At 35.2% G+C, this 23,106-nt stretch overlaps 1 protein-coding gene across 23 annotated transcripts in view; it reads left to right on the forward strand.

Moving 5' to 3' along the window:
• ABCA16 (ATP binding cassette subfamily A member 16) overlaps positions 1–23,106 on the forward strand; it is a 223,653-nt gene that overhangs the window by 61,547 nt on the left and 139,000 nt on the right. For all 23 annotated transcript variants that reach the window (XM_023616175.2, XM_023616174.2, XM_023616178.2 and 20 more), the window contains 3 exons: positions 10,525–10,698; positions 13,218–13,399; positions 17,521–17,658. In XM_023616175.2, coding sequence (XP_023471943.2) covers positions 10,525–10,698; positions 13,218–13,399; positions 17,521–17,658 — 494 coding nt within the window. The remainder of the gene's footprint in view (positions 1–10,524; positions 10,699–13,217; positions 13,400–17,520; positions 17,659–23,106) is intronic.

Below are 23,106 nucleotides of genomic sequence, written 5' to 3' on the forward strand. Positions count from 1 at the left end.
CAAAAGACCTACATTAGTACCTCTTTTTGCTAACCAAAAGAAATTCGAGGAGGATTTTCACTTATATGAAAGAAAGACAAAAAGTGAAAATAGTGTTCAGCAATTGTATTGCAGCGAGTCATTATAGAGGCAGCACACACCTTGAGCAGCGAGAGTGGCATCACCAAGCTCCTTCCCCAGGAACTACACTCAATGTCTCAGCATCAAGCCACCAGAGCTTTGAACTGTATTTGTGAGCATCTGTGCTTTATTTCGATTTATTTTCGTGTGTTATTTTTCAGGTCTTGGAATGCTCAATTTTTTCCATATAAATTAATGGTGATTGCTTCTTCACTTTACACCAATTTGGCTTATGAAAGTTTTCATAGGAACACTCTACTTTCATGTATTACATAAACCTGACCTAGGGATAAAGGGTTAATATCCAAAATATATAAGGAACTCCTACAACTCAGTAGTAACAAAACAAATAATTGAATGAAAAAAATGGGCCAAGTGTGGACATTTGAATGAACATTTCTCTGAGGAAGACATATGAATGGCCAATGGGTATGTGAAAAGGTGCTCAGAATCGCTAATTGTCAGGGAAATGCAAATCAAAACCACAATGAGATATCACCTCACACCTGTTAGAATGGCTGTTATACAAAATAAGATTACAAGTGTACAAGAATGTGGAGAAATTTGAACCTGTACACTGTTGGTGGGAATGTAAAATGGTACAGCCTCTATAGAAAACAGTATGGAGTTCCTCAAAAACTTAAAAATATAACTACCGTATGATCCAGCAATCCTTCTTCTGGGTATTCTTCCAAAAGAATTAAATTCAGGCTCTCTAAGATACGTCTGCACTTCCATGTTCATTGCAGCATCATTCTCAATAGCCAAGATATGGAAACAACATAAATGTCCATTGATGGATGAATGGATAAAGAAAATGTGGTATATACTTACAATGGAATATTATTCAACCTAAAAAAGAAGATAATTTTGCCATTTATGACAACATAGATGGACCTGGAGGACATTATGCTAAGTGATACATGTGACACAGAAAGACAAATACTGCATGAAGTCAATTCTCTGTGTAAACCCAAACAGTCAAATTCATAGAAGCAGAGAGTACAGTGGTGATTGCTAGGTGCTGGGGGTGGATGTGAATGGGGAGGTGATGGCCTAAGGGTACAAAGTTTCAATATGCAGGATGAATACGTTCTGGAGATCTACTACATTGCATAATGCCTATAGCTAACAGCACTGTATTGTATCCTGAAAATCTGCTGAGAGGGTACATCTTTTGTTAAGTATTGTTAGCATAAAAAATAATAATGATAATAACAAAGGGGGTGGGTGGAAACTTTGGAAGATGGTGGATATTTCTATGGCCTTGATGGTGGTGATGCTTTCACAGGTGTATACTTATCCCCAAACTTAATAAGTTATATACATTAAATATGTACAGATTTTTACATGTTAACCATGCCTCAATAGTATGGTTTTTTAAAAATTAAGAAACCTTTGGGATGATGGTAGAGAAGACTTTTTGAGGGTAGAGCATAAGTTACCCTAGACAGAACAGACAACATTTTATTATGAGAGTAAAAAGGAGGAGCACAAGTTGGAGTATGATATGGACTGAATTGTGTCCCCCCAAAATTTGTACGTTGAAGCCGTAACTCCCAATGTCTTATAAGGATTAGTATCCTTATTAGAAGAGACATCAGAGAGCTCGCTCGCTCGCTCTCTCTCTTTCTCTGCCATGTAAGGACATAGGAGGAAGGCAGCCATCTGCAAGCCAGGGAGAGAACTCTCACCAGGAGTCAAGTCAGCCAGCACCTTTATCTTGACTTCCCAGCCTCCAGAACTGTGAGAAGTAAATTTCTATTATTTAAGCCACTCAGTCTATGGTATTTTCTTATGGCAGCCCGAGTAGACTAATACAAAGTATAAGAAGTCCTTGTAGGCTAGCCTGTAACCAAGTTCCCATTTATATGGCTTTAGCCAAGAAAACATCTTAAATTTCTGGGGTTTCTAACAATATCTTAGAGGAGTTGTTTGTTCAAAGTATGAGTTATATATATAAAATTTTTGAGAATAATTTCTTTGTGTAGTTCTCAGGTCAATGTGTCAGGTCTGGCAGTTTTGTTGGATGGTAGGAACTGATAGGTTAGTAAAGTATATGTAAAGATTAGTGGTATTTGTGTATGATCGGGGGAAGGGATGGTTATGGTGGTCATGGTTAGAGATGCAGGGTAAGAGGTTGTGGTGGAAAGCTAGAGGAAGTGGGTAGTAGGAGAAGCTTTTAGGAATGGGTGGTCCTCTCCCCAAGAGTTCAAAGTGTTCAGTGATATGAAGCAGGTGCTTCCTGAGGGAAGCAATAGTCTCTCTTAATTTTCAGAATGGCATAGTCAGTAGTAACCTCTCCCACATTTCCTTTCAGGCAAGGGGTATACATTCAAGTACGGATATACATTTTGGCAGCAGGGAGTATGCCATGACCATGGGCTAAGCAGACTGAAAACTCAGCCAACATATTAGAATCTTTAATAGCAAATGAAGAAAAGCAATAAATGTCCCTTGTCCAACTTGTCAACACCTTAGGAGGGGCATCCCATGGGCATCACTGGAACAGAGGTTTTAGTGTCCAGGGTAAAGTCATCTCTGGCACAGGAAAAATTATCCATAATGCTGAGCTCTTGGGCCAGGACAGTGTCATGGGGGATGTGAGACTAGGATGTGCTTTCCAAGTGGATACCTGCTCATATTGATGTAGGTCTTGTTTTTGCGGCTGTCTAGTAGTATAACAAGGCTGAGCCACTAGTGTAATTTGAAGGCAACATTGAGCCTAAGAGCTTGACTTGCGAATATCTTTTACATCAAGGGGCTTTGTGGGTGCACAGTCAGCAAAGAAGATGTTGGCATCCATGATTCTATTGCAAGGGACAAAAGCACCAGAACCTGACTGTGTGCAATTATAGCTCCAATTAAGGATAGTCGAATCTAAAAGTTTCCAACAGTCCAAGGTTTTACCCACATGGGTTATTCTGTTACAAATAAGTTTTAAATTATATGGCCTGATTGGATGTGTGTTCTTAGTAGGGTGTCAGGCCATTTGTCAGCCAAAATATCTGTGGCTGAGGTTGGAGCTCCAGAATTAGCCTGTAGGCAGGCCCTCTAATTTTTCCAATTACAATGGGCCCTTTTCCTCAGTTGTTTGGTTGGTGATGGGCAAGCTGGCAAGGACTTTGGGTTGTAGGGATTGTCAGCCAAACTTGATGACATGTGGACTTCAGGATCTGCCATGTTTGGTTGAAACAATGGCTTACATGGAGGATTTGAGCCTCAAGATTGCAAACCAATGAAAACGCCCACACTAATAGTAACAAGACCAACAACCAACAGAATGGTGTGCAGCTGCACTTAACAGGCTTTGTTGTCTGATACAGATTTTCCTCCAGCATGTATTATTACCAAGGAGAGGTTGCTTGATTTCATCATTTGAGATATGGTATTGATTTATTATTATCTCCAAATATGTTTTTTATTTACTAAGTAGAGTTTTCTCTCTCCCTTTTTGGTAGTGCACATTGTCTGAGAATAGTCATGGAATACTAAATAGTAATTTCCTGGAGGGATCACAGGAGAGCCCAGATTAATTATCCAACCCTTCCAACCCTAACGTATTCAGGAAGGTTTTTTGGAGTGGTATAAATTTAGTGTCAAATGGGTCCCATATCAGATGGGCAGCTGCCTGGCCTGTGGGACAAGCTATCTTAATGCATCCCAGGAGGGTATATGCCCTCCCTCTGGCCTCCAGCCCTTATAAGATCAAAAATTTATAAAGATAGTGACAAATATTATTTAAAAACTTCATATATAAGGAGTATTTACATATATGGAGACTAGGTATATCTCCTTTTAAATATAGGGAAGTGCAGTGGGAAAGTTTTTTAAAATTGTGAGGTGTAATTCAGCCAAGAGGACTTGAATTAAGAGAGATTCTGACCTGTGGAAAGATAAAGACCCATTTAGTGGTCCATTTGCAGGCCTAGAATTTGAAAAGGAGTTGTTTGCAGGGACTACTATGTCTCTCAATTATACCAGCTATCTGGAACCTATCAGAGTCATAAAAGTTCTATTAAATTTTTTTAAGAGTCTACCATTGTGTATTTTAGAAGTGAAACGTATATCTTGGTTACTATCAGTAATACCTGTAACTCTGAAGGGGATAAGGAATGTCCCAGCTGTTGTTAGTGTAACTATAAATTTATTAGTAATATTGAGCATTATTTCATATACTTATTTATATGTTCTTTGGAGAAATGTCTATTCATGAGCTTTGACCATTTTTTAAATTGGGTTAATTGCTTTTTTGTTCTTGAGTTTTAGGAGTTCTTTGTATATTCTGGTTATTAATTCCTTATCAGATATGTGCACTGCAAATTTTTTCTCCCATTCCGTGTGTTGCCTTTTGACTCTGTTGATAGTGTCCTTTTATGCACAAAAGGTATTAATTTTGATGAAGTCCAATTTGTCTATTTTTACCTTTGTTACCTACACCAAGAAATCATTCCCAAAGCCAATGTCATGAAGCTTTTTCCCTGTTATCTTATGGGAGTTTTATAGTTTTGGGACTATGTTTAGGTATTTAATCCATTTTGAGTTAATTTTTATGTATAGTGTTAGGTGAAGGTCCAACCTTTTTCTTTTGCATGAGGACGTCCAGTTTTCCCAGAATTATTTGTTGAAATGACTCTCTTTTCCCCCATTGAATGGTCTTGGCATCCTTGTTGAAAATCATTTGACTATATTCCTGAGGGCTTATTTCTGAGTTCTCTATTCTCTTCCATTACTCTATATATCTGTGTTTAAGCCAGTACCACACTGTTTGATTATTGTAACTGTGTAGTAAATTTTGAAATCACGAAGTGTGAGTCCTCCTATTTTGTCCTTCCTTTTCGAGATTGTTTTGGCTATTTGGGATCCCTTGAGAGTCCATATGAATTTTAGGATGGATTTTCCATTTCTGCAAAAAAGTCTCATTGGGGTATTAATAAGGATTGCATTCAATCTGTAGATCACTTTGAGTAGTAGTGACATTAATATTAAGTCGTCCTATCCAGGAACATGTGATGTCTTTCTATTTACTTGTCTTCTTTAAGACTTTCAGCAATATTTTGTGTTTTCAGTGTACCAATCTTTCACCTCCTTGGTTAAGTTAATTCCTTAGTATTTTATTATTTTGATGCTATTATAAATGGAATCGTTCTCTTAATTTCCTTTTTGGATTATTCGTTATTAGTATATAGAAACAGCTAATTTTTGTATCTTGATTTTTTTCTCCTACTTTGTTGAATATGTTAATTAGTTCTAACAGTTTTTTTGTGGAATCTTTAGGGTTTTCCAACTATAATATCACATAATTAGCAACTGCTATTTCTTTTCAAATTTAGGTGCCTGTAATTTCATTTTCTTGCCTAATTACTCTGGCTACAACTTTGAATACTATGTTGAGTAGGTATGGTAAAAACAGGTATTCTTGTTTTATTCCCATTTAAGAGGAAAAGCTTTCAGTCTTTCACCATTGAGTATGATCTTAGCTGTGAGTTTTTACTATATGGCCTTTAATATATTAAGGTAGTTTCCTTCTATTTCTAGTTTAAGTGATTTGTCATAAAAGGGTGCCAAATTTTTTCAAATACTTTTTCTGCATAAATTGAGATAATCATGTGGATTTTGTTAGTGTTATGTCTTACATTTATCAATTTTCATATGTTGAACTATCCTTGCATTGCAGGAATAATCCCACTTGGTCATGGTGTATAAGCCTTTTAATATGCTGCTAAATTCTGTTTGAAGTATTTTAAGTCTTTCCACATATATAATCATAAGAGATAGTGGTTTGTAGTTTTCTTGTCTTGTCATATCTTTATCTGATTTTGGTATTGGGACAATGCTGGTTTCATAGAATGAGTTAGAAAGTGTCCCCTCCTCTTCCATTTTTTGGAAGAATTTGGAAAGGATTGATGTTATCTCTTCTTTAAAGGTTTGGCAGAATTCACCAGTAAAGCCATCAGACTAAGAGCTTTTGTTTGTTAAGGGGTTTTTATTACTGAGTCAATCTCCTTACTAGTAATAGGTGTATTCAGATTTTCTGTTTCATCATGATTCAGTCCTGTTAGGTTTTGTGTGTCTAGGAATTTGTCCATTTTATCTAGTTTTATCCAATTCATTGACATACAATTGTTTATAATACTCTCTTACAATTCTTTTTATTTCCATAGAGTCAACAGTTATGTCCCCACTTTCATTTCTAATTTTAATAATATGTTTTTTCTCTTTTTTATTTATCTTAGCCAATCTAGCTACAGATTTTTAAAATCTTTTTCAACAACCAACGTTTGCTTTTGTTTATTAATTCTACTATTTTTCTACTCTCTATCTCTGCAGTAATCTTTACTATTTCCTTCCTTCTGCTAGCTTTCGGTTTTTTTCTTCTTTTTCGAGTTTCTTAAATTGTAAAGTTAGGTCTTTGATGCGAGATCCTTCTTTTTCAGTGTAAGCAATAAATTTCTGCCTTAGTACTTCTTTCAATGAATTCCTTAAGTTTTGTTATGTTATGTTTTCATTTTCATTTATCTCTATATATCTTCTTTCTCTTGTGATTTCTTTTTTGATTTTTTGGTGGTTCAAGAGTGTGCTGTCTAAATTTTCACTAACTTATGAATATTCCAATTTTCTTTCTGTTATTGTGTTCTAACTATATCCTTTTGTGGTCAGAGAAGATAATTTGTATGATATCTATCTTTTAGGCTCTTGTGATTTTATTTGCAGCCTAACATTTGGTCTATCCCAAAGACTGTCCTATATGCACTTGACAAGAATGTATGATCTGTTGTTGGGTAGAGTGTTCTGTGTATGTCTGTTAGATCTAGTTGGTTTATTGTGTTGTTTGTGTCCTCTGTTTCCTTCTTTATCTTCTTTCTGGCTGTTCTATCCATTATTGGAAGTGGAGCATTGAAGTCTGAAACCGTTACTGTGAAATTATCTATTTCTCCCTTGAATTTGGTCAATTTTTGCTTCATATATTTTGAAGGTGTGTTCTTAGGTGTGTAAATGTTTACAATTGTTATGTCTTCTTGCATTATTGAACATTTTGTTAAGAGATACTGTCCTTCTTTGTCTCATAACTTTCTTTAATATAAAGTCTATTTTTTCTGATAATAATACAGCCACCTCCACTCTCTTTTAGTTAGTGTTTGTACATAATATCTTTTCCCATTTTACACTTTCAGCATATTTGTATCTTTGGATATAAAGAGAGTCTCTTGTGGACAGCATTTGTTGGAGCATTTTTTTAACCATTCTGCCAATCTCTGTCTTTTTTGGGAGACTTTAATCCATTTTTATTTATAAAAATTTATGACAAGGAGGGATGTACTTATTCCATTTAGTTACCTGTTTTCTATATGCCTTATAGCCTTTTTCTCCCTTATTTCCCACATTACTGTATTCTTTTGTGTTTAGTTGATTTTTTTTGTGGTGAAAAATTTTAATCCCCTTATTTCCTTTTGTTTGTATTCTACAGTTATTTTCTTTATGGTTGACATGGTTATTACATTTAATATCCTAATGTTATAACACTCTGATTTAAATTTATACCGGCATAACTTCAGTAGCATACAAGAACCCTGCTCCTATAAAGCTCTGTTTCTACCCCTTTTCAACTAGTGATGTCACAGAACAGCATCTTTATGAATTTTGTGTGCAATAAAATGGACTAATAATTTTAATGCATTAGTTTCTTCAATCATGTAGAAAACAGAAAGTAGAGTTACCAAACAAGGTTACAATAATACTAGGTTTAATAATTGTCCATGAATTAACTTATACCAGAGATCTTTACTTGTTCAAACAGTCTCCAGTTACTGTCTAGTGTCCTTCATTTCAACCTGAAAGACTCGCTTTAGTTCTCTTCCGGGACAAGTCTTTTTGTTTCTTTAGGAATGTCTTAATTTCTCCCTCATTGTTATAGAACAGTTTGCTGCATTAAGAATTCTTAGTTTTCACTGTTTTGCCTTCAGCAATTTGAATATATCAACCCACTGTCCCCTAGCCTCCAAGGTTTCCACTGAAGAATCTGCTGATGATCTTATTGAGGATCCTTTGTAACAATTGCCTCCTCTCTTGCTGCTTTTGAGATTCTCTCTTTATCTTGAGCTTTCAACAGTTGGGTTATAATGTGTCTTGGTGTGGGTCCCTTTGGGGTCATGCTGCTTGGTGTTTGTTGAGCTTCTTGGATGTTTATATTCATGTCTGTCATCAAACTTGGGAAATTTCCAGCCACTATTTCTTCAAATAATCTCTTCTTCATTCTATGTTCTTCTTCTTGGACTTTCACAATGCATATATTGGTCCACTTTATGGTGTCCCACAGGTTCCCTAGGTTGTTTACTTTTCCTCAATTTTTTTACTTTGTATTTCTCAGAGTTGATCATTTGAATTGTACTGTCTTTGAGTTCACTGAATCTTTCTTATGCATGTATAAATTTTATTTTGAAGCCCTTTAGTGAATTTTTCATTGCTTTTATTGTATTATTCAGCTCCAGAATTTTTTTTGTTCCTTTTTATGCTTTCTTCCTTTTTATTGATATTTCTGTTTTGTTCATACATCGTTTTCTTGAGTTTATCCTTGTCTTTCTTTAGCTCTGTGACCATCTTTAGAACATTTGTATTAGAGTATTGGTCTAATAAGTCCACCATCTAGACTTTCTTAGGGACAATTGCTATTGATTTACTTTTCCTTTGGATGGGCTGTGCTTTCTTGTTTCTTTGTGTGCCTTGTGATATTTTTTCAAAACTTTACATTTAAATTTTATAATGTGGTAATTCTGGAATTTAGATTCACGTATCCCTTCACAACTGTTAGGATGGCCATTACTAAAAGACAGCAAAGGATAACATGTGTTGGTGAGGACTTGGAGAAATGAGAACCTTTGTAGACCCTTGATGAGAATGTATATTGTTGCGACCACTGTGGAAAACAGTTTGGAAATTCCTCAAAAAATTTAAGATAGAACTACCATATGATCCAGCAATCCCACTTCTAAGTGTATATATTCAAAGGAATTGAAATCAGTATCTCAAAGAGATATCTGCACTTCCATATTCTTTACAACATTATTCACAATAGCCCAGACATGAAAGCAACCTAAATGTCCTTCAACAGATGAATGGATAAAGAAAATATGGTATGTACATACAATGGGATATTGTTCTGCCTTATACAAGAAGGAAATTCTGCCATTTGTAAGAACACAGATGACCCTGAAAGACATTATGCTAAGTAAAATAAGCCAGACACAGAAAGACAAATACTACATGATATACTTGTATAAGGAATTTTATATAACTTATTGACTTATATAGTCTTGTATAATCACATATAGTCTTATATTGACTTATGTAGTCAAACTTATAGAAGGAGAGTATAGGATAGTGGTTGCTAGGGACTGGGAGGAGGGGGAAGCAGACAGGTATTAGTCAAAGAATACAGAGTTTCATTATGCAAATGAATAAGTCTTAGAGATATACTGTACAGCATAGTTCCTGTAGTTAACAATACCATATTGTACACTTAAAACTTCACTAAGAGGTTAGATCTTATGTTAAGTGTTCTTATTACAGAAAAAGTAATGATTATAAAGGGGGCATGAGGAAACTTGAGGAGGTGATAGATATATTTATAGTATAGATTGTGGTGATAGTTTCACAGGTATATACTTATCTCCAGTCTTGTCAGGTTGTTTACATTAAATATGTACAGCTTTTCATATGTCAATAATATTTCAACAAGGTAATTTAAAGAAAGATAATTCATAACATTATAGTTTTATTTGTGTGTTTTTTACTTTCTTCATCAATGTTGTTTTTATATCATCTTGATGATAATCTTGACAATAATTCTTTTTCTAGCTTATTGGATCCCCTATTTATGGACCTAACCACATCCAACTCTGAGTAATTATTTAACTATTCTTTCTTTTGAGTATCATGATTTAGATTGGAAACGTGTTAAAAACTTCATCAAGGGCTTTTTATTCTACCCATGACTTCAAACTCTCTGGAAACACTAAGTATATTCAACTTATATTAATAGTGATGATATGCATTTATAATCCTCAAGCCAAGTCGTCATGAATGAATAAATTTTAGAAAGGAAGAAGGAATTTTTTATAACACATGTATGAGTCAACCTTTGTTTAAGTGACTCTAAATATTTATCACATGTGGTAAATATCCTATACATTAACTCACCCTATAAATTGATTCATTCAGCACATATTTACTGAGCACATGCTGTGTGCCATACATTGGTGACACATGGGTGAAAAAAGAAGGACATATTACCTTCCCTCATAGAGCTTACATTCTATTCCTTTATTGTTGTATAAAAAGTTATTTGTAATTCATTATTTTGCATATTGCTTTAAACTGACCTTATAATTTCCTTCTTATTTGCAGCCCGTTTGACTGCTTCTGCTGGAAACCTCCTGTATTTTGCCAGTTTTTTTCCATTTAATTCCCTTTCTCAGCACTATGGGCAATTAACCCTCACCAAGAAGGTTGCTGCCTGTCTCAGCTCAAATGTTGCACTGGCACTGGGGGTTAATCTTCTGCTCAGGTTGGAATTAAAACGTAAGGACAATGGGTGAGGGTAAGAAAATGTTATAAAAGTTATTTATCCCCAGATTTGTTTATTTGTTATAAAGGCAGTTATGTGAACTGTAAAAAAAAAAGAGATCAGAGGTGTGAGAAATTAATAGTTCTCCATTTCTCCGCAATAACTCCCCAGTTATAGTCTTAAATAAAATAATTTTAAACCTTCTATTCTACAATTTGCTTTATTCACCTAATAATATGTTACACATCTTCCTACATAGAGATACATTGCGTTTTTTTAGAGTTGTTTAATATTCTGTTGTGAAGTGGTACTATAATTAACTAGTTCCCTATCAATGCACACTTAAGTGATTTCCAATTTTTTGCTATTACCCACAATAGTACACATACATTTGCTCATACAGTATGCATACTAATATAAATAAATTCCTACGTATAAAACTGCATTTATAAGATATTCATAGATTAATTTTATTGCTATTATGATAACTCAATAAGCATAGAGTTGATACTTCTGTTTATAAGGTAAGAACCTAATTTTATTTCCCATATGAAAATAGGGCTATTACAATCAGTTATTGGATAGTTTATTGTTCTCTACTGGTTTCTAATTCCACCACAGCTTTACATCATTTCCATATATGAATGTCTGTTTCTGGTAATCTTTTCCATTCTATTGATCTCTTTTAGTCTATTTTTGTGTCACTATAACAATGGTTTTGATACCGAACCTGAAGTGAGTTCACTCACCCGTTGTGCAGCAAGCTAATCCTCTCTGACACCGGGTGTGGTGGAAGAAAGTAGGAATTTTATTTCTGCACAGCGCTGAGCAAGGAGAGAGGGCAGCTAACACTGAAATCCCAAACTCCCCAAAAAGCCAAAAGGAAGGATTTTTATTTGAAGTTTTAGGTAGGGGAGGGGGAGCATATGGCCTTGCTGGTCAGAGCTTTCCCACCAGCCTGTCTTTGGCCTCGAGACTACTTGCAGAGAGGAAGGAGCCCATGACCTTGCTGGTCAGCAGCTTTCCCACCAGCCTGGATCTCTGTGCTGGGAGGAGATGATCCAGGTGCTTGTCCTTGGCGGTGTCTGTCTCCATGGAGGATAGTAGAATCTGGAGCCAGGAAGCCAGAGAGTAAGCAGGGAATGAGTGTTTTGGTTTTAACCCCATATATGCTGGGTTTAATGTGGGGAAACTGATATCAGGGTCGATATCAGTTTTACTCATTATAGCTTTATAACAAGTCTTAATAACTGATAGTCTTGTCCCCATACCTTTTTGTTCTTCAGTGATTCTTGTCACTTTGCTTCCACTTGAACTTTAGGATCACTTTGTCAAATTCTATGAAAAATCGGGTTGGGATTTAGTGGGAATTTCGTTGCACTTATTGATTAATGAGGAGGATTTAGGATGCTTAATTTTCTCATCTGTGAACAAAAATCTACTCCCAATGAATAGCCAGTCAGAAGAATATACATATGATTTCTTTATGGATACTTGCATATTCTTATTTATACCTTAAGCATTAAAAATTCACTAGAATTTATCTAGATGTGGCATTTTCATTGGCTTAATCTGCAACAGGATGCATACTTTTATCAACTTGGTTTATTTTATTGTATTATTTAGTTACTGTTTCTTTTCTATATTATTTATTTTCTCTTTCCAGAACTCCTATTATGTTTTGGGTGGGAGAATTTCTCAAGTTATGGTAGACTTCCTGAAGTTTGTATTCTACCTTCTCTTTTTCTGGGGTTTCTAATTTGCTGTTCACTGCCTCTCAAAATGGCTTTCATTTTGATAATCATTTTTGGTTCTACTAAGTACTTTTTTCTCAGCCTATTACCTCTTCTTATAGCTTTCTCAAAGACACATGCTCTTGAATATTCTTCTCATGGTTCTGGTCTATAGGAAAGGGAGGACTAAAGTTCAAAGGACAAGTTTCATGGGCCATTATCCTCTTCATGTCTTGCCTCTTTGAATTACGAGTTCACTGCAAACCCTCGTGCCTTTTCAGTTGTGCCACATTCGGTCTGGTAATAGAGGAAATAGAAGAACAAAGGATTACTTGTCTTCTTTTTATGACTTCCTTTTTTCTTTTCCATCAGTACTATAACTAAGCAAAACTTCTTTTCTATTCTGCATGGTGATCAGCACCCGTCTCTAGTGCTGTTGAATATTTTTCCAAATTTGTACATCCTGATGATTGTTTCAATAGGAATTTAGCATGAGGGGGAAAGTAGAGGAATAGAATTTAACAGGTCAGCTTTTTTGTTTAATTTTTTGTTATTGTTTATTTTTGTTTCAGTCATTACCTTTGTCTCAATCATTCTTAGGTATTTTTGTAGATTTTGAAGGGAGGAGGGAAGAAACCAATGTTGTTACATATTCCATCATTTTTTTGAATGACCTAAATACTAAAGGTGTCAATATATAGATAATTCACAGTGGTAAAATTTAGAGTATCAATGTTTTTTTCTTTGCTGTTTCAGTCACAGGGTTGTCATCTATGGTAAATATCTCCTTTTTATTTCAGAAGTTGGTGCTAAGTGGGATAACCTCTGGACACCAGCCAACCTTGAGGATAACCTTGTCTTTGGTTATATGTTGGGAATGCTTTTACTTGATGCTTTCTTGTATGGCTTTGTGACCTGGTATGTAGAAACTGTCTTTCCAGGGCAGTATGGCGTGCCCCAACCATGGTACTTTTTTCTTATGGTAAGTTCTAATGCTGCTGTATTGCAAAGGAAGATAGTCCTTATGAGCCTATTTCATAATATTTATAATCAAATGAAAAGGTCAGGTGCAGAATCATTTTCATCTGCATACCAGCCATAATAAAATGCTAGCCATTTCTTTCTCTTTTTTTTTCTGCTTTATCTCCCCAAACTCCCCCACCCCCCCGCACACAGTTATATATCTTAGTTGCACATCCTTCTAGTTGTGGGATGTGGGACGCCGCCTCAACGTGGCCTGATGAGTGGTGCCATGTCCACGCCCAGGATCCGAGCCCTGGGCCGCCGCATCAGAGCATGCGAACTTAACCACTCGGCCACGGAGCCGGCCCCCTAGCCATTTCTTGTTATACCTTAAAGCCTTTCACATATGCAAATGCACAATATCAATAGATAAGGCACTGACACCCCATAGATTAAAATTGAGAGTAAAATAATCCTTCTTCAGCCAAGTGCTACATAGTGAATTAGATTGAAGGATAAAGAAACCTAAAAAGTCTCTGCAAAAGTTATTCCCAGCTAAATTAATATGTGATGGTTTCTTAGATCCTAGTGAGTGGAGGATTAGATATTTCCCATATCTCTATTCTCACCATCTGCTTCCTTTCAATGGTTAGACCAATTTACTTAGAGTAGGAGATAATCTGCACCTTGCCCTCTATGACCCTTACCATTACTGGATAATATATAGTACAAAGAAGATATTTTGACCAAGTGTGATAAAATGCATTGGCTGTGCCCTCATTTTTGAGTAATTCCATTTTGCCCCTACTTCTTGGACACTAGCCTTTTAAGAGTTTTTGCTTCTAAGCCCTGGAGATTCAAATCATACATAATTCTCCTGAAAAATATAATCCCTGAAAGTATGCAACAGCTTTCTCCATCTCACAAAGTAAACCAAGCCAAAGTGCAGGTTCTTAGAGTGCCTCATTTCTTTTTTCACATTTAAATTTTTAATTCAGATAAAGTTTCTATAACTTTAAATTAACCATTTTAAAATGAACAAGCCAGCAGCATTTAGCACATTTACAGTGTACACATACATATCTAGTTCCAAAATATTTCATCACCCAAAACTAACACCCTGTACCCATTAAGAAGTCACATCCCATTTTCCCTGTCCCAAGCCCATAGCCACTAATCAGCTTTCTTTTTCTATAGATTTTACCTTTTCTGGGTGTTTCATATAAATAGAATCATACATATGTGACCATTTCTGTCTGGTTTCTTTCACTTATGTTTTTGAGATTTATCCATGTTATAGTATATATCAGTACTTTATTCTTTTTCTTTTTAAGGCATGATTTTTTTTGGTGAGGAAGATTGGCCCTAAGCTAACATCTCTTGCCAGTCTTCCTCTTTTTTTTTTCTCTCCAAAGCCCTAGTACATAGTCATATATCCTAGTTGTAAGTCCTTCTAGTTCTTCTGTGTGGGATGCCACCACAGCATGGCTTGATGAGTGGTGTGTAGGTCCATGTCCAGGATCCGAACTGGCAAACTCTGGGCCGCCAAAGCAGAGCATGCAAACTTAGCCACTATGCCACTGGACCAGCCCCAGTACTTCATTCTTTTTGATTGCTGAATAATATTTCATTGTACAGTCATGAACCACATAAAATGTTTTGGTCAACGATGGACTGCCTGTGTGATGGTGGTCCCATAAGATTAGTACCATATAGCCTAGGTGTGTAGTAGGCCATACCATCTAGGTTTGTGTAAGTGCATTCTATGATGTTTACACAGCAACAAAATCCCCTAATGACATATTTCTCAGAACATATACCCATCATTAAGCCACCCATAACTGCATGTATAAGGAGTACGCTATAGTTGGACATATAGGACATCTTTTGGCTATTTGAGTAGTGCTGCTATGAATATTTGTGTACAAGTATTTGTTTGAATACATGTTTAAATTCTTTTGGGAATATACCTAGGAGGGGGATTGCTAGTTCATATGATAATTCTATCTTTAATGTTTTCAGGAACCACCAAACTGTTTTGCACAGTGGCTGAACCATTTACATTTCCACAGGCAATGTACCAGGTTTCCAACTTCTACACATCCTCACAAATACTTGTTATTCTCCTTTTTTCTATTATAGCCATCCTTGTGGGTATAAAGTGGTATCTTGTTTTCATTTGCACTTCCCTAATGATTATGTTGAGATCTTTTCATGTGCTTTTGGCCATTTGTATTTATTATTTAGAGAAATGTCTATTCGAGTCCTGTGCCAATTTTAATTGGGTTGTTTGTCTTTCTATACATTCTGGACACTAGACCCTTATCAGACATGTGATTTACAAATATTTTCTTCCATTCTGTGTTTTGTCTTTTCACTCTCTTGATAGTGACCTTTCATGCACAAAAGATTTTTATTTTGATTAAATCCAATTTATTAATTTTCTTTTGTTGCTTGTGAATTTGGTGTCATCTAAGAAGCCATTGTCAAATCCAAGGTCATAAAGATTTATCCCTATGTTTTCTTCTAAGAGTTTGATTGTTTTATCTCTTATGTTTAAATCACTGGTAAATTTTGAGCTAATTTTTATATAGTATGAGGTAAGAATCCTACTTCATTCTTTTTCATATGGATATCCTGTTGTCCCAGGACCACTCTTTGAAAAGACTGTTTTTCCCCATTGAATGGTCTTAGCACCCTCAATGAAAATCAATTGGCTATAGATGTCTGTATTTCTTGACCCTCAATTTTATTCCATTGGTCTGTGTATATATATCCTTATGCCAGTACACACTGTTTGGATTACTGTAGTTTTATAGTAAGTTTTGAAATCTGAAAGTGTGAGTCATCTAACTTTATTCTTCTTTGCCAAGATTGTTTTAGCTATTGGAAGGCCCTTGAAGTTCCATGTAAACTTAAGGATCAGCTTTTCTATTTTTGCAAAAATGGCCATTAGAATTTTTATAGGGATTACATTGAATCTGTTGATTGCTTTAAGGAATATTGCCCTATTAAAAAATATTGTCTTCTAGTCCATGAATTTTCTGTTTATTTAAGTCTTCTTTAAATTTTTTCGGCAAGGTTTTTAATAGTTTTCAGTGTGTGAGTCTTTCACCTCTTTGGTTAACTTTCTTGCTAAATACTTTATTCTTTGGATGCTATTGTAAATGGGATTATTAATTTTCTTTTTGGATTGTTCATTGCTGGCATATAAAAACACAACTGATTTTTGCATGTTGATCTCGTACCCTGCATCTTTGCTGAATGTGTTTATTAGGTCTAGTAGTATGTGTAGAGGGGTGAATTCTTTGGGCTTTTCTATCTGTAGGATCATGTCATCTTCAAATATAGCTAGTTTTACTTCTTCCTTTCCAATTTGGATGCCTTTTATTTCTTTTTCTTCCTCATTGCTCTGGCTCAAACTCCTAGTACAGTGGTGAATAGCAGGGATGGAAGCAGCCATCTTTCTTCCTTATTTTAGAGGAAAAGCTTTGTCTTTCACCATGGAGTATGATGTCAGCTGTGGGGTTTTATCCATAAATACCCTTTATTATTTTGAGAAAGTTTTCTTCTATTCCTAGTTTTCTGGGTGTTTTTATCATGAAACATTTTTTCAAAGACTTTCTTTGCATCGTTTGAAATGATCATGTGGTTTTTTTCCATTTATTCTATTGATGTGTGATGTATTACATTAATTGATTTTCATGTGTTGAACCCCTGAATTCCTGGGATAAATCCCACTTTGTCATGACATATAATCTTTTTGATATGCTGTTGGATTCTATTTGCTAGTATTTTGTTGAAGATTTTTGTGTCTATATTCATAAGGGATATTGCTCTGTAGTTTTTTTTGCTTGTGATGTCTTTGTCTGGCTTTGGTATCAGGGTAATGCTGAACTTATAGAAAGAGTTAGGAAATGTTTCGACTTCTTACACTTTTTGGAAGGCTTGGAGAAGGATTATTGTTAAGTTCTTGTTTAAATGTTTGGTAGAATTCACCATTTGAAGCCATGTGGTCTTGTGCTTTTATTTTAGGGAGGCTTTGATCACTGATTCAGTCACTTGTTATAGGTCTGTTCAGATGGAATGCTTCATTTCTTAATGCTTATTTTGGTAATTACATTTTGGCTTTCTTTGTAGCACTCATATTGGTTTGGCCAACCAACAACAAGAAGGGAAAATGAAGAAATGAAATGCTGTGGGAGAAATGAAGACAAGTATTTTCAAGCTGAACCTCCTAATTTGGTGGCAGGTATCCAGATCAAACATTTGCACAAGGTATTCTTTCAAAGGCCTCTTTTTCCTGCAAGGACTGAAAGCCATATACTGTGAATTGGAATTGTTTGTAACTGGCCATTCCAAGATAATAAATGAGATGCTTAATGAAGAGTCATAATCAATATAGTTCTAATTTAAGGAGCATTAATAGAAGATATATATATATATATATATATATATATCTTTACAAATAAGTTCTTATTTGATCTATCCATTATGCTTACATTTAATCTCCTCTGATGGGCTTGACAACAAGTGATAACCAAATTTTGTAATAAATTCTTTAAAGACGATAAACTTGATGATGCAGTAGTAGCATTTGAGCGTGGGTGGGGAGGAAATCACTAAATACAGTTAAAGGAAAATATGTCTGAAGAGATGACCTTTGAGCTGAGACCTAAAGAATGAGAAGAACCAATTATTTGAAAAGCTAAGAGAAGAACACCCAAGTAGGCAAATAGCAAATTTGAAGACCTTGAGGTGAGAAAGATCTTCATGTGTTTGAGAAACAGAAAGAAGACCAATATATTTGGAGGCAAAACATCAAGGCAAAAGAATGATAGTAAATGGCTTTATTGGGAAGCCATCGTTTGGTTCAAAGCACTGTAGGAATATGGTATATGTTTTTTAAAGATCATTTTGACCACAGTGTGGACAATGGGATGTTGGAGAGTGGGGAGTTTAGAAGGACAAGTGTGGGAAAAAGAAGACCATATGGAAGGTTTTCCATAAGAAATAATGATAATTGGACAAGGGTCATGGCAGTACATATGAAGGGAAATGGGCAGATCCAGGATATTTTCCATAGAACTAAGAATATTGAGGGATAGATGGGCATTGAAGGAAAAGGGGGAAATTAGAATGATTCTTAGATGACAAACTAAAGCAACCAAATGTTAAATAACACACTCTTGCTTTTCTCACCAAGTTTTAGTAGATTTTCTTAAATAAATATTTCTTCATTTGCTGTATGCCCTTAGGACAATTCTTGGAGACTTTAAGTTTTTTGTTTTGTTTTGTTTTTCAATTTGCACCAGCTTTTCTTATTTCATTGGCAAGTGGGTCTGTGGAGCTCTTCATGCTTATTTTCCAGAAGTGAAACTGTTATTATCCTTTCTTATGGATTCAATTTTCTTAAATTTTGTTTATAATATTTTTATTTAGGTTAATGATGGATATTGCTCTGTTGTTTTCATTTCTTGTAAGGCATTTCTCTAGTTTTGTTATCAGGACAGTGCTAGCCTCACTGAGTGAGTTGGGAAGTATTTCCTCCTTTTCATTTTCCCAAAGAGCTTTTGTACAGCTTGTATCGTTTAGTTTATAATTACTTGGGGGATTTTCCAGAGATCTTTTTGTTGTTAATTTCTAACATAACTCTGATTATGGTCAGAGAAGACACTTTATATTACTTGAATCCTTTTAAATTTATTGATTTTTGTTTTATGGCTCAGACTGTTATTTGTCTAGATAACTGTTATATGAGTACTTGAAAATAATGTGCAATCTGCTGTTTGGTCAATTAGGTCAAGTTAGTTGGTAGTTCTTCAAGTATTCTATATCCTTTCTGATTCTACGTATTCTAATGATTCTTGAGAGAAAAGTATTGAAGTTTTTGAAAACAACTGTGCATTTTTCTGTTTCTCTTTGTAGTTCCATCACTTTTGCCTCATATATTTTGAATTTCTGGTACTGGGTACATAAATATTTAGGAATATTATATCCTCTTGAAAAGCTTATCTCTTTGTCATTATAAAATGACATTTTTTTATTCTTGGCAGTATTCTTCACTCTTAAATCTACTTTGACTAATGTTAATATAGCCACACCACTTATCTTTTTTGTTGTTGTTATTGAATTCTATTTTATTATAATAACACTAAGACATGTCAGGTTTGTTCCAGTGCAAATATGAAATTCGAACATTTTTCTGAATGTTTATATAAGTTATCGTCTTTGAAAAAAGCAATATTAACTAGGCAATATCCATGTGTTTTTTTAAACCACTCTATTGAGATTTGATTAACATACAAGAAGTCATACATGTTTATGTATACAATTTGATATGTTTGGAAATAAGTATACACCCATGAAACCATTATCAAAATCTATGCCATAAGATATCCATCACTTCCAAAAGTTTCCTCCTCTCCTCTTTATTTACTATTTTCATGTGTGCAATAAGAACACAATAAAAGATCTAGCCTCTCAGCAAATTTTTAAACATACAGTACAGTACTGTTAACCATAGGCACGATTTGTATAGTAGATCTCTAGGACTTATTCATCTTGCATAGCTGAAATTCTGTACACTTTAATTAATACTTCCCATATTCCCCACCCCCCAGCCACTGATAACCACATCCTACTTTCTGCTTATATTAGGCTGACTATTTTAGATTCCTTACATAAGTTCCCTCACAGCCTGTGGGAAAGCCCCACACAGAGGTGACTAAGCTATTGTGGGGGTGTCTTCAGCAAGCCAGCACCCCAGGAGAACAGATAGCAAGGGCAGAGTGAGAATGCCCCCAGGATCACGTAGGTGAAAGAAAGCACCCCTCCCCCTGCCCAGTGCTTCAGCTCAGCCAGTTGACCCTACTGCCCACACAGAAAGAAAAGTAGCAGCTGTGCGTGAGCTACCCACAGATTGCAGTGGGCTCAGAATACACAACTCTTGACCTCCACCCAGTGGTGGCAGGTGGAAGCTGTGACCAGATACTGTCATTATGTGGATGCACAAATCCACGTTGTCAAACAGTGTGAAAAAATATATTAAACCTCCAGACATAAGGAAAGTGACAAGCACCCAGAAATCAATCCTGAAGGCTCAGAAATTTATAATCTAAATGACAGAGAATTCAAAATAGCTATCATTTAAAAACTCAACTAGGTACAAGAAAATACAGATATACAGTTCAATGACATCAGGAACTTCTTCACAAAAGAGATTGAAACTATAAAGAAAAACCAATCAAAATGTTTGAGATGAAAAACACAATGGATGAGATAAAAATCTGGATTCTCTGAATAAGAGGGCTGATAATATGGAGGAGTGAATCAGCAGTCTCAAGGACCGAAATATAGAAATGCTGCAGATGGAGGAAGAGAGAAAACTAAGACTAAAAGTAAATGAAGAAATTCTCCAAGAAATATCTGACTCAATTAGGAAATATAACATGAGGATTATAGGTATTCCAGAGACAAAGAGAAGGAGAATGGAGCAGAAAGCTTGTCCAAAGAAATAATAGCTGAGAACTTCCTAAACCTGGGTAAGAAGCTGAAAATACAGGTGAAAAAAATTTATGGATCTCCTAAATACATCAATGTAAAAAGACGTGACCCAAGGCATATGGTAGTAAAGCTGGCAAAAGTAAATGGCAAAGAAAAAATATTAAAGGGCAGCAAGGCAGAAGAAAATAACTTACAAAAAAACTCCTATCAGGCTTTCAGCAGATTTCTCATCAGAAACCTTACAGGCTAGGAGAGAGTGGAATGAAACATTCAAAATTCTGAAAGACAAAAGCTTTCAGCCAAGAATACTCTATCCAGCAAAAATATCCTGCAAATATGATGGAGAAATAAAAAATTTCCCAGACAAAAATGCTAAAGTAGTTCATCACCACAAAATGCCCCCCTACAAGTAATGATCAAGAAAGCCCTCATACCTGAAAAAAAAAGGGGGGGGGGGTTACAAAGCCTTCAGCAAGGAGATAAATAGGTGGACAAAATCAGAAAATCACATCTCTCTATCAGAACAGGTTAGGAAATACATAATTATAACATTAAACATAAAGGGAAAATACCACCAAAAATAAATATAATCTCATCATTTTAACCACAAACTCACAACACAAAATGGAATAAGTTGTGCCAATAATAACTTAGAAGGGGAAGAGGAAAAGGATGGAATCAGCTTAGATTAAGAAAATAATAGACTATCAGAAAATGGACTATCTCATTTATGAATTTTTTTTATACAACCTTCATGGTAACCACTAAAGAAATAATCAGAACAAAGACGCAAATGACAAATAAAGAGAACTAAGAAAACCATCATTGAAAACTACCAAACTGAATTGGTAGTCCAAAATACATGAGATGAGAAACAAAGGAAATGCAGAAGAACTGGAAAAAGAGCAATAAAATGATAGCATTAAGCCCTCATATATCAATAATCACTCTAAATGTAAATGGATTTAACTCTCCAATCAAAAGACACAGAGTGACTGAATGGATTAAAAAACAAGACCCAACAATATGCTGCCTCCAGGAAACACGACTCAGCTCTAAATGCAAACATAGGCTTAGAGTGAAGGGATGGAAGACAGTACTCCAAGCTAATCGCCAACAGAAGAAAGCAGGTGTTGAAAAACTTCTATCAGTCAAAGTAGCATTTAACATATAACAGGTAATGAGAGACAAAGAGGGGCAGTATATAATGATAAAAGGTACGCTCCACCAAGAAGACATAGCACTTAGAAATATATATGTACCCAACACAGAAGCACCAAAGTACATAAAGCAACTATTAACAGCCCTAAAAGGAGATACTAACAATACAATAATAATAGGGGACCTTAACACCCCACTTACATCAATGGGTAGATTATCCAGAAAGAAACTCAACATGGAAATAGTGAATTTAAACAAAAAACCCGACCAGATAGACTTAATTGATATATAAATAATCCACCCCAAATCAGCAGAATATGCATTCTTCTCAAGTGCACATGGCACATTCTAAAGGGTAGACTAGATGTTGGGAAACAAGGCAAGCCTCAATAAATTTAAGAAGATTGAAAACATACCAAGCATATTTCTGACCATAATGCTATGAAACTAGAAATCAACTACAATAAAAAATCTTGGAAAGTGAAAAAGATGTGGAAACTAAACAACATGCTACTGAACAACCAATGGATCATTGATGAATTAAAGGAAGAATCAAAAAACATCTGGAGATGAATGAAAATGAAAATACACCATACTAACTCATACGGGATGCAGCAAAAGCAGTCATAAGAGGGAAATACGTAGCAGTACAGGCCCACTTTAACAAATAAGAGAAGTCTCAAATAAGCAATCTTAAACTACACTTAACAGAATTAGAAAAATAAGAAAGCCCAAGGTCAGCAGAAGGAGGGAAATAATAAAAATTAGAGGAGAAATAATTGAAACCAAGAAACTTTAGAAAGGATCAGTGAAACAAAGAGCTCATCCTTTCAGAAGATAAACAAAATTAACAAACCCTTAGCCAGACTCACTAAGAAAAAAAGAGGGAAAGCTTAAACAAATAATATTAGAAACAAAAGAGGAGAAGTTACAATGGATTCCACAGAAATACAGAGTGTTATAAGAGAACACTATGAAAAACTGTATGCCAACAAATTGGACAATCTACAAGATATGGATAAATTCTTAGACTCATCCAACCTCCCAAAACTGAATCAA

The sequence above is a fragment of the Equus caballus genome, chromosome 13 (assembly GCF_041296265.1).
Source record: "Equus caballus isolate H_3958 breed thoroughbred chromosome 13, TB-T2T, whole genome shotgun sequence".
Classification (NCBI taxonomy): domain Eukaryota; kingdom Metazoa; phylum Chordata; class Mammalia; order Perissodactyla; family Equidae; genus Equus; species Equus caballus.